The sequence below is a fragment of the Phyllobates terribilis genome, unplaced genomic scaffold, assembly GCF_046119375.1.
Source record: "Phyllobates terribilis strain yellow unplaced genomic scaffold, ASM4611937v1 Scaffold_7__3_contigs__length_470593459, whole genome shotgun sequence".
NCBI lineage: Eukaryota > Metazoa > Chordata > Amphibia > Anura > Dendrobatidae > Phyllobates > Phyllobates terribilis.
The window spans coordinates 187,227,466-187,240,656 of record NW_027362767.1 but is presented as its reverse complement, the minus strand read 5'-3'; the positions used below and the strand labels follow the sequence as shown (position 1 = coordinate 187,240,656).

The following is a 13,191-nucleotide window of genomic DNA, read 5'->3' as shown; positions in this document are numbered from 1 at the left end:
ATAGCCAGCCTGTTGAATCAGGTGTTGTTCAGTGTATCTGGCTGACTCCAGAGTGAGGAGCTTGTGTTTGTTCTCACCTGGACCGTGTGCTGTTCTAAACCCTGAGCGGCCGGGTTCCCGAGGACATAGACTATGCTCTACATTTTCTTTTGTTTTGCTGTTATGCCAGAAGGGCCGTGTTTGATTTGATGAATTTTATTTTGGTTTATGTTTTAATAAACCAACAAGAGACTTAGAGACACTGTTCCTGAGTCTTCCTCCGTGTGTAGCCGAGTGAGCCGATCTACCACACCTCAAATGGGTGGAGGATAATCATTGAGCAAAGTCAAGTGACAAGTATCTGTGTGTGGGTGTGAAACTAAAGGAACAGTAAATGGTGGCTCAGTGGGTAGCACTGTATGGTGGCTCAGTGGTTATCACTGTATTATGTGTAGGGCAGCAGGGTGGCTCAGTGGTTATCACCGTGTTATATGTAGGGCAGCAGGGTGGCTCAGTGGTTATCACTGTGTTATATGTAGGGCAGCAGGGTGGCTCAGTGGTTATCACTGTATTATGTGTAGGGCAGCAGGGTGGCTCAGTGGTTATCACTGTTATATGTAGGGCAGCAGGGTGGCTCAGTGGTTATCACTGTTATATGTAGGGCAGCAGGGTGGCTCAGTGGTTATCACTGTTATATGTAGGGCAGCAGGGTGGCTCAGTGGGTAGCACTGTATGGTAGCTCAGTGGTTATCACTGTATTATGTGTAGGGCAGCAGGGTGGCTCAGTGGTTATCACTGTGTTATATGTAGGGCAGCAGGGTGGCTCAGTGGTTATCACTGTGTTATATGTAGGGCTGCAGGGTGGCTCAGTGGTTATCACCGTATTATATGTAGGGCTGCAGGGTGGCTCAGTGGTTATCACCGTATTATGTGTAGGGCAGCAGGGTGGCTCAGTGGTTATCACCGTGTTATATGTAGGGTAGTAGGGTGGCTCAGTGGTTATCACGGTGTTATATGTAGGGCAGCAGGGTGGCTCAGTGGTTATCACTGTGTTATATGTAGGGCTGCAGGGTGGCTCAGTGGTTATCACCGTATTATATGTAGGGCTGCAGGGTGGCTCAGTGGTTATCACCGTATTATGTGTAGGGCAGCAGGGTGGCTCAGTGGTTATCACCGTGTTATATGTAGGGTAGTAGGGTGGCTCAGTGGTTATCACTGTGTTATATGTAGGGCAGCAGGGTGGCTCAGTGGTTATCACTGTGTTATATGTAGGGCAGCAGGGTGGCTCAGTGGTTATCACTGTGTTATATGTAGGGCAGCAGGGTGGCTCAGTGGTTATCACTGTGTTATATGTAGGGCAGCAGGGTGGCTCAGTGGTTATCACTGTGTTATATGTAGGGCAGCAGGGTGGCTCAGTGGTTGCTTTGCAGCTCTGGGGTCCTGGGTTCTAATCTCACCAAGGACGTCATCTGCAGGGAGTTTGTATGTTTTCCCTTGTACTTGTGTGAATTTCCTCTGGGTTCTCCCCATTTTCCTTCCACAATCCAAAGACTGACTGTTAAGGATTGTAGATTGTGAGCCCCAATGGGGGCAGCGATAATATCTGTACAGCGCTGTGGAATATGATGGCGCTATATAAGTGAGTAAAAGAAATAAAGCGCACAATATGAGTACCATGAGCCAAGTAACTGACTAAACCCTCGTACAGACACTCTCATTTAAGTCGTTAAGTAATTTTATTCAAATTGTGATTGATTTTGAGATGTTCAGATTTAGAAGCCAGAAGTCGAGCAGCTGATCGCCTGCAGCATGTAAGGCGCCGTCCTCAGCATGGTGGAATCCATGATCACTAATCCCACCTCTGTGTCTTCACAGTTTGCATCCTGGCGGAGACTGAAGAGATCCGGGAAATCCTTCTCCAGCACGGTATGGAGGTGGAGGCCGTGGCCGAAGTGCAGCCCATCAGGGTGCAGCCCGCCAGGATCCTCAGCCACATATACGCCCGGCTTGGCAAGTATCCGTCACACAGCGGCATACATGGAAATCATGGGACAAAAGTCCTAAATGGTCCTCCTTCACCCCACCTCAAAAAAATGGAGAGGGTCAGATTAGCCCTGTGCCTGCAGCAGATTAACCCTGTGCCTGCAGCAGATTAACCCTGTGCCTGCGGCAGATTAACCCTGTGCCTGCGGCAGATTAACCCTGTGCCTGCGGCAGATTAGCCCTGTGCCTGCGGCAGATTAGCCCTGTGCCTGCGGCAGATTAACCCTGTGCCTGCGGCAGATTAGCCCTGTGCCTGCGGCAGATTAGCCCTGTGCCTGCGGCAGATTAGCCCTGTGCCTGCGGCAGATTAGCCCTGTGCCTGCGGCAGATTAGCCCTGTGCCTGCGGCAGCTTAACCCTGTGCCTGCGGCAGCTTAGCCCTGTGCCTGCGGCAGCTTAGCCCTGTGCCTGCGGCAGCTTAGCCCTGTGCCTGCGGCAGCTTAGCCCTGTGCCTGCGGCAGCTTAGCCCTGTGCCTGCGGCCGCTTAGCCCTGTGCCTGCGGCCGCTTAGCCCTGTGCCTGCGGCCGCTTAGCCCTGTGCCTGCGGCCGCTTAGCCCTGTGCCTGCGGCCGCTTAGCCCTGTGCCTGCGGCAGCTTAGCCCTGTGCCTGCGGCAGCTTAGCCCTGTGCCCGCGGCCGGTTAGCCCTGTGCCCGCGGCCGGTTAGCCCTGTGCCCGCGGCCGGTTAGCCCTGTGCCCGCGGCCGGTTAGCCCTGTGCCCGCGGCCGGTTAGCCCTGTGCCCGCGGCCGGTTAGCCCTGTGCCCGCGGCAGGTTAGCCCTGTGCCCGCAGGTAAATGGCATTTTCCAATTTGTCTGGTTCCATGTAGATGGTTTTCTTTTTCTATATACTTGTATGGTCTAAACTACACTGGAGTTTGCTGAATGTTTTCCTGGCGCAGGTAAACCGTTAGCAATGACTTGGTACTGCTTGCCTGTGTCTTACCATTTGCTGCCCCCACAATAATTCTTCATACTATTCTATAGCTCCAATTAGTTTTCATATTTGGTTTAATGCACTTTTATGTCATTTGTGATAATTATTATTTTTTTTTTTTTGTAATGGAGGGCGCAACAAAAAGATGAAACTGAGCGGAAGACCCTACAGGAATATGGGCGTCCTGGGAACTTCCAAACTCTACACTATACGCCAGAATATTTTTGCTTTCACACCACAGGTATTTACATAGATGCCGAATACAGCCCTATTACCTGCTTACTACAGCCCTATTACCTGCTTACTACAGCCCTATTACCTGCTTACTACAGCCCTATTACCTGCTTATTACAGCCCTATTACCTGCTTACTACAGCCCTATTACCTGCTTACTACAGCCCTATTACCTGCTTACTACAGCCCTATTACCTGCTTACTACAGCCCTATTACCTGCTTACTACAGCCCTATTACCTGCTTATTACAGCCCTATTACCTGCTTACTACAGCCCTATTACCTGCTTACTACAGCCCTATTACCTGCTTACTACAGCCCTATTACCTGCTTACTACAGCCCTATTACCTGCTTACTGCAGCCCTATTACCTGCTTACTACAGCCCTATTACCTGCTTACTACAGCCCTATTACCTGCTTACTACAGCCCTATTACCTGCTTACTACAGCCCTATTACCTGCTTACTACAGCCCTATTACCTGCTTATTACAGCCCTATTACCTGCTTATTACAGCCCTATTACCTGCTTATTACAGCCCTATTACCTGCTTACTACAGCCCTATTACCTGCTTACTGCAGCCCTATTACCTGCTTACTACAGCCCTATTACCTGCTTACTGCAGCCCTATTACCTGCTTACTGCAGCCCTATTACCTGCTTACTGCAGCCCTATTACCTGCTTACTGCAGCCCTATTACCTGCTTACTGCAGCCCTATTACCTGCTTACTGCAGCCCTATTACCTGCTTACTGCAGCCCTATTACCTGCTTACTGCAGCCCTATTACCTGCTTACTGCAGCCCTATTACCTGCTTACTGCAGCCCTATTACCTGCTTACTGCAGCCCTATTACCTGCTTACTGCAGCCCTATTACCTGCTTACTGCAGCCCTATTACCTGCTTACTGCAGCCCTATTACCTGCTTACTGCAGCCCTATTACCTGCTTACTGCAGCCCTATTACCTGCTTTCTGCAGCCCTATTACCTGCTTATTGCAGCCCTATTACCTGCTTACTACAGCCCTATTACCTGCTTACTGCAGCCCTATTACCTGCTTATTGCAGCCCTATTACCTGCTTACTACAGCCCTATTACCTGCTTACTACAGCCCTATTACCTGCTTACTGCAGCCCTGTTACCTGCTTACTGCAGCCCTGTTACCTGCTTACTGCAGCCCTGTTACCTGCTTACTGCAGCCCTGTTACCTGCTTACTGCAGCCCTGTTACCTGCTTACTGCAGCCCTGTTACCTGCTTACTGCAGCCCTGTTACCTGCTTACTGCAGCCCTGTTACCTGCTGATTGCAGCCCTGTTACCTGCTGATTGCAGCCCTGTTACCTGCTGATTGCAGCCCTGTTACCTGCTGATTGCAGCCCTGTTACCTGCTGATTGCAGCCCTGTTACCTGCTGATTGCAGCCCTGTTACCTGCTGATTGCAGCCCTGTTACCTGCTGATTGCAGCCCTGTTACCTGCTGATTGCAGCCCTGTTACCTGCTGATTGCAGCCCTGTTACCTGCTGATTGCAGCCCTGTTACCTGCTGATTGCAGCCCTGTTACCTGCTGATTGCAGCCCTGTTACCTGCTGATTGCAGCCCTGTTACCTGCTTACTCCATTGCTTACAGCTGGGTCTGCTGCACTTACAGTTTAAATATTAGTTAAGGTCTTGAGAAATATTCCCCTCTCCATAATGCGTAGAATGCACAGACCTTGGGGTGCACTTGAACAATACTCATTACTCATATGGTGCTTAGTTACTTCCTCATGACTTATATGGTGCTTAGTTACTTCCTCATGACTCATATGGTGCTTAGTTACTTCCTCATGACTCATATGGTGCTTAGTTACTTCCTCATGACTCATATGGTGCTTAGTTACTTCCTCATGACTCATATGGTGCTTAGTTACTTCCTCATGACTCATATGGTGCTTAGTTAGTTACTCATGACTCATATGGTGCTTAGTTACTCATGACTCATATGGTGCTTAGTTACTTCCTCATGACTTATATGGTGCTTAGTTACTTCCTCATGACTCATATGGTGCTTAGTTACTTCCTCATGACTCATATGGTGCTTAGTTAGTTACTCATGACTCATATGGTGCTTAGTTACTTCCTCATGACTCATATGGTGCTTAGTTACTTCCTCATGACTCATATGGTGCTTAGTTACTTCCTCATGACTCATATGGTGCTTAGTTACTTCCTCATGACTCATATGGTGCTTAGTTAGTTACTCATGACTCATATGGTGCTTAGTTACTCATGACTCATATGGTGCTTAGTTACTTACTCATGACTCATATGGTGCTTAGTTAGTTACTCATGACTCATATGGTGCTTAGTTAGTTACTCATGACTCATATGGTGCTTAGTTACTTCCTCATGACTTATATGGTGCTTAGTTACTTCCTCATGACTCATATGGTGCTTAGTTAGATACTCATGACTCATATGGTGCTTAGTTAGTTACTCATGACTCATGGTGCTTAGTTAGTTACTCATGACTCATGGTGCTTAGTTAGTTACTCATGACTCATGGTGCTTAGTTAGTTACTCATGACTCATGGTGCTTAGTTACTCATGACTCATGGTGCTTAGTTACTCATGACTCATGGTGCTTAGTTACTCATGACTCATATGGTGCTTAGTTACTCATGACTCATATGGTGCTTAGTTACTCATGACTCATATGGTGCTTAGTTACTCATGACTCATATGGTGCTTAGTTAGTTACTCATGACTCATGGTGCTTAGTTACTCATGACTCATGGTGCTTAGTTAGTTACTCATGACTCATGGTGCTTAGTTAGTTACTCATGACTCATGGTGCTTAGTTACTCATGACTCATATGGTGCTTAGTTACTCATGACTCATATGGTGCTTAGTTACTCATGACTCATATGGTGCTTAGTTAGTTACTCATGACTCATATGGTGCTTAGTTAGTTACTCATGACTCATATGGTGCTTAGTTAGTTACTCATGACTCATATGGTGCTTAGTTAGTTACTCATGACTCATATGGTGCTTAGTTACTCATGACTCATATGGTGCTTAGTTACTCATGACTCATATGGTGCTTAGTTACTCATGACTCATATGGTGCTTAGTTACTCATGACTCATATGGTGCTTAGTTAGTTACTCATGACTCATATGGTGCTTAGTTAGTTACTCATGACTCATGGTGCTTAGTTAGTTACTCATGACTCATGGTGCTTAGTTAGTTACTCATGACTCATGGTGCTTAGTTAGTTACTCATGACTCATGGTGCTTAGTTAGTTACTCATGACTCATATGGTGCTTAGTTACTCATGACTCATATGGTGCTTAGTTACTCATGACTCATATGGTGCTTAGTTACTCATGACTCATATGGTGCTTAGTTAGTTACTCATGACTCATGGTGCTTAGTTAGTTACTCATGACTCATGGTGCTTAGTTACTCATGACTCATGGTGCTTAGTTACTCATGACTCATGGTGCTTAGTTAGTTACTCATGACTCATGGTGCTTAGTTAGTTACTCATGACTCATATGGTGCTTAGTTACTCATGACTCATATGGTGCTTAGTTACTCATGACTCATATGGTGCTTAGTTACTCATGACTCATATGGTGCTTAGTTAGTTACTCATGACTCATGGTGCTTAGTTAGTTACTCATGACTCATGGTGCTTAGTTAGTTACTCATGACTCATGGTGCTTAGTTAGTTACTCATGACTCATGGTGCTTAGTTAGTTACTCATGACTCATGGTGCTTAGTTAGTTACTCATGACTCATGGTGCTTAGTTAGTTACTCATGACTCATGGTGCTTAGTTAGTTACTCATGACTCATAGTGCTTAGTTAGTTACTCATGACTCATGGTGCTTAGTTAGTTACTCATGACTCATGGTGCTTAGTTAGTTACTCATGACTCATATGGTGCTTAGTTACTCATGACTCATATGGTGCTTAGTTACTCATGACTCATATGGTGCTTAGTTAGTTACTCATGACTCATATGGTGCTTAGTTAGTTACTCATGACTCATATGGTGCTTAGTTAGTTACTCATGACTCATATGGTGCTTAGTTAGTTACTCATGACTCATATGGTGCTTAGTTAGTTACTCATGACTCATATGGTGCTTAGTTAGTTACTCATGACTCATATGGTGCTTAGTTAGTTACTCATGACTCATGGTGCTTAGTTAGTTACTCATGACTCATGGTGCTTAGTTAGTTACTCATGACTCATATGGTGCTTAGTTACTCATGACTCATATGGTGCTTAGTTACTCATGACTCATATGGTGCTTAGTTAGTTACTCATGACTCATATGGTGCTTAGTTAGTTACTCATGACTCATATGGTGCTTAGTTAGTTACTCATGACTCATATGGTGCTTAGTTACTCATGACTCATATGGTGCTTAGTTAGTTACTCATGACTCATATGGTGCTTAGTTACTCATGACTCATATGGTGCTTAGTTACTCATGACTCATATGGTGCTTAGTTAGTTACTCATGACTCATATGGTGCTTAGTTAGTTACTCATGACTCATATGGTGCTTAGTTAGTTACTCATGACTCATATGGTGCTTAGTTAGTTACTCATGACTCATATGGTGCTTAGTTACTCATGACTCATATGGTGCTTAGTTACTCATGACTCATATGGTGCTTAGTTACTCATGACTCATATGGTGCTTAGTTACTCATGACTCATATGGTGCTTAGTTACTCATGACTCATATGGTGCTTAGTTAGTTACTCATGACTCATGGTGCTTAGTTACTCATGACTCATGGTGCTTAGTTAGTTACTCATGACTCATGGTGCTTAGTTAGTTACTCATGACTCATGGTGCTTAGTTAGTTACTCATGACTCATGGTGCTTAGTTAGTTACTCATGACTCATGGTGCTTAGTTAGTTACTCATGACTCATGGTGCTTAGTTACTCATGACTCATGGTGCTTAGTTAGTTACTCATGACTCATATGGTGCTTAGTTAGTTACTCATGACTCATATGGTGCTTAGTTAGTTACTCATGACTCATATGGTGCTTAGTTAGTTACTCATGACTCATATGGTGCTTAGTTAGTTACTCATGACTCATATGGTGCTTAGTTAGTTACTCATGACTCATGGTGCTTAGTTAGTTACTCATGACTCATGGTGCTTAGTTAGTTACTCATGACTCATGGTGCTTAGTTAGTTACTCATGACTCATGGTGCTTAGTTAGTTACTCATGACTCATGGTGCTTAGTTAGTTACTCATGACTCATGGTGCTTAGTTACTCATGACTCATGGTGCTTAGTTAGTTAATCATGACTCATGGTGCTTAGTTACTCATGACTCATGGTGCTTAGTTAGTTACTCATGACTCATATGGTGCTTAGTTACTCATGACTCATATGGTGCTTAGTTACTCATGACTCATATGGTGCTTAGTTACTCATGACTCATATGGTGCTTAGTTAGTTACTCATGACTCATATGGTGCTTAGTTAGTTACTCATGACTCATATGGTGCTTAGTTAGTTACTCATGACTCATATGGTGCTTAGTTAGTTACTCATGACTCATATGGTGCTTAGTTAGTTACTCATGACTCATATAGTGCTTAGTTAGTTACTCATGACTCATATGGTGCTTAGTTACTCATGACTCATATGGTGCTTAGTTACTCATGACTCATATGGTGCTTAGTTACTCATGACTCATATGGTGCTTAGTTAGTTACTCATGACTCATATGGTGCTTAGTTAGTTACTCATGACTCATGGTGCTTAGTTAGTTACTCATGACTCATGGTGCTTAGTTAGTTACTCATGACTCATGGTGCTTAGTTAGTTACTCATGACTCATGGTGCTTAGTTAGTTACTCATGACTCATATGGTGCTTAGTTACTCATGACTCATATGGTGCTTAGTTACTCATGACTCATATGGTGCTTAGTTACTCATGACTCATATGGTGCTTAGTTAGTTACTCATGACTCATATGGTGCTTAGTTAGTTACTCATGACTCATATGGTGCTTAGTTAGTTACTCATGACTCATGGTGCTTAGTTACTCATGACTCATGGTGCTTAGTTACTCATGACTCATGGTGCTTAGTTACTCATGACTCATGGTGCTTAGTTACTCATGACTCATGGTGCTTAGTTAGTTACTCATGACTCATGGTGCTTAGTTAGTTACTCATGACTCATATGGTGCTTAGTTAGTTACTCATGACTCATATGGTGCTTAGTTACTCATGACTCATATGGTGCTTAGTTAGTTACTCATGACTCATGGTGCTTAGTTAGTTACTCATGACTCATGGTGCTTAGTTAGTTACTCATGACTCATGGTGCTTAGTTAGTTACTCATGACTCATGGTGCTTAGTTAGTTACTCATGACTCATGGTGCTTAGTTAGTTACTCATGACTCATGGTGCTTAGTTAGTTACTCATGACTCATGGTGCTTAGTTAGTTACTCATGACTCATGGTGCTTAGTTAGTTACTCATGACTCATGGTGCTTAGTTAGTTACTCATGACTCATAGTGCTTAGTTAGTTACTCATGACTCATGGTGCTTAGTTAGTTACTCATGACTCATGGTGCTTAGTTAGTTACTCATGACTCATATGGTGCTTAGTTACTCATGACTCATATGGTGCTTAGTTACTCATGACTCATATGGTGCTTAGTTAGTTACTCATGACTCATATGGTGCTTAGTTAGTTACTCATGACTCATATGGTGCTTAGTTAGTTACTCATGACTCATATGGTGCTTAGTTAGTTACTCATGACTCATATGGTGCTTAGTTAGTTACTCATGACTCATATGGTGCTTAGTTAGTTACTCATGACTCATATGGTGCTTAGTTAGTTACTCATGACTCATATGGTGCTTAGTTAGTTACTCATGACTCATGGTGCTTAGTTAGTTACTCATGACTCATGGTGCTTAGTTAGTTACTCATGACTCATGGTGCTTAGTTAGTTACTCATGACTCATGGTGCTTAGTTAGTTACTCATGACTCATGGTGCTTAGTTAGTTACTCATGACTCATGGTGCTTAGTTAGTTACTCATGACTCATGGTGCTTAGTTAGTTACTCATGACTCATGGTGCTTAGTTAGTTACTCATGACTCATATGGTGCTTAGTTACTCATGACTCATATGGTGCTTAGTTACTCATGACTCATATGGTGCTTAGTTAGTTACTCATGACTCATATGGTGCTTAGTTACTCATGACTCATATGGTGCTTAGTTAGTTACTCATGACTCATATGGTGCTTAGTTACTCATGACTCATATGGTGCTTAGTTACTCATGACTCATATGGTGCTTAGTTAGTTACTCATGACTCATATGGTGCTTAGTTAGTTACTCATGACTCATATGGTGCTTAGTTAGTTACTCATGACTCATATGGTGCTTAGTTAGTTACTCATGACTCATATGGTGCTTAGTTACTCATGACTCATATGGTGCTTAGTTACTCATGACTCATATGGTGCTTAGTTACTCATGACTCATATGGTGCTTAGTTACTCATGACTCATATGGTGCTTAGTTAGTTACTCATGACTCATATGGTGCTTAGTTAGTTACTCATGACTCATATGGTGCTTAGTTAGTTACTCATGACTCATATGGTGCTTAGTTACTCATGACTCATATGGTGCTTAGTTACTCATGACTCATATGGTGCTTAGTTAGTTACTCATGACTCATATGGTGCTTAGTTAGTTACTCATGACTCATATGGTGCTTAGTTACTCATGACTCATATGGTGCTTAGTTAGTTACTCATGACTCATATGGTGCTTAGTTACTCATGACTCATATGGTGCTTAGTTACTCATGACTCATATGGTGCTTAGTTAGTTACTCATGACTCATATGGTGCTTAGTTAGTTACTCATGACTCATATGGTGCTTAGTTAGTTACTCATGACTCATATGGTGCTTAGTTAGTTACTCATGACTCATATGGTGCTTAGTTAGTTACTCATGACTCATATGGTGCTTAGTTACTCATGACTCATATGGTGCTTAGTTACTCATGACTCATATGGTGCTTAGTTACTCATGACTCATATGGTGCTTAGTTAGTTACTCATGACTCATATGGTGCTTAGTTACTCATGACTCATATGGTGCTTAGTTAGTTACTCATGACTCATGGTGCTTAGTTAGTTACTCATGACTCATGGTGCTTAGTTACTCATGACTCATATGGTGCTTAGTTAGTTACTCATGACTCATGGTGCTTAGTTACTCATGACTCATGGTGCTTAGTTAGTTACTCATGACTCATGGTGCTTAGTTAGTTACTCATGACTCATGGTGCTTAGTTACTCATGACTCATGGTGCTTAGTTAGTTACTCATGACTCATATGGTGCTTAGTTACTCATGACTCATATGGTGCTTAGTTACTCATGACTCATATGGTGCTTAGTTACTCATGACTCATATGGTGCTTAGTTAGTTACTCATGACTCATATGGTGCTTAGTTAGTTACTCATGACTCATATGGTGCTTAGTTAGTTACTCATGACTCATATGGTGCTTAGTTAGTTACTCATGACTCATATGGTGCTTAGTTAGTTACTCATGACTCATATGGTGCTTAGTTAGTTACTCATGACTCATATGGTGCTTAGTTAGTTACTCATGACTCATATGGTGCTTAGTTAGTTACTCATGACTCATATGGTGCTTAGTTAGTTACTCATGACTCATATGGTGCTTAGTTAGTTACTCATGACTCATATGGTGCTTAGTTAGTTACTCATGACTCATATGGTGCTTAGTTAGTTACTCATGACTCATATGGTGCTTAGTTAGTTACTCATGACTCATATGGTGCTTAGTTAGTTACTCATGACTCATATGGTGCTTAGTTAGTTACTCATGACTTATATGGTGTTTAGTTACTCATGACTTATATGGTGCTTAGTTAGTTACTCATGACTTATATGGTGCTTAGTTAGTTACTCATGACTCATATGGTGCTTAGTTAGTTACTCATGACTCATATGGTGCTTAGTTAGTTACTCATGACTCATGGTGCTTAGTTACTCATGACTCATATGGTGCTTAGTTAGTTACTCAGGGGCTTTTATTGCTAGGGTCTTGAGAAGAGAGATTTCAGTGTCCCCTGTGTTAGAGGACCAATCCCCATCAAACGTACTGACTTGCATTACGGTAGGAAGGAATAACTATATATGGCATAATTTCCCTTGGAAGCCAAATGAGTGTGATTGTAGCGATCACTTCCGTGTTCTTCTAGGAGCCGCACAGGCTCCAGCCTTCTCACTAGTCACAGCCTCTGCTCGGTAGCCATGTAGTAACCCATAGAGCTCAGTTATTACATTGTACAGTTATAGAAAGACCAAAGGTAGGTCTGTGTGTATTACACTGTGCAAAGCTGCACAATAAGGGTTCTTTCAAAAAAAGAAGCATTTAATAGTTTATTTTTCTATCAATCAACAAAATGCAACATGATCAAAAGAAAAATCTAACTCAAATTAGTATTTGGTATAACCACCCTTTGCCTTCGAAACAGCATCAATTCTTTGTGGTACACAAACTCAGTATATTAAAATGCATTATTAACCAATCATACCAAACAAGTGAAAATAATAAAAAATTTCACATGTTGGGTAAAACAATAATAAACTGAAACAGAAACAGTTGTGTAGTTTAAAACTGGGTGAGGAGCTGCCAAACTCTGCAACAAAGGTGGTGATGTGAAAGATCGTTTCATGTCACAGGTTGTACAGCATGGCAAGACTGAGCACTGCATCAACACTCAAGGTCTCTACCAGGAAAAGATTTCATAGTTGACTGGGGCTTCAAGATGTGCGGGCGCCAAGAAATGGACAACATTGAAGACCTAGTGCTCAGCTAAAGGAGCTTAGTGCAGCAGATGAGACACCTTGCTTACTTCCCTTTGTAATTGAAAGATGTCCAGCAGTGCCATCAGCTCAG

At 42.9% G+C, this 13,191-nt stretch overlaps 1 protein-coding gene across 2 annotated transcripts in view; it reads left to right on the top strand.

The window, feature by feature from the left end:
• Nucleotides 1-13,191, top strand: part of PHKA1 (phosphorylase kinase regulatory subunit alpha 1) — a 262,039-nt gene that overhangs the window by 58,033 nt on the left and 190,815 nt on the right. For both annotated transcript variants that reach the window (XM_073639602.1, XM_073639601.1), the window contains exons 14-15: nt 1,855-1,989; nt 3,085-3,194. In XM_073639602.1, coding sequence (XP_073495703.1) covers nt 1,855-1,989; nt 3,085-3,194 — 245 coding nt within the window. The remainder of the gene's footprint in view (nt 1-1,854; nt 1,990-3,084; nt 3,195-13,191) is intronic.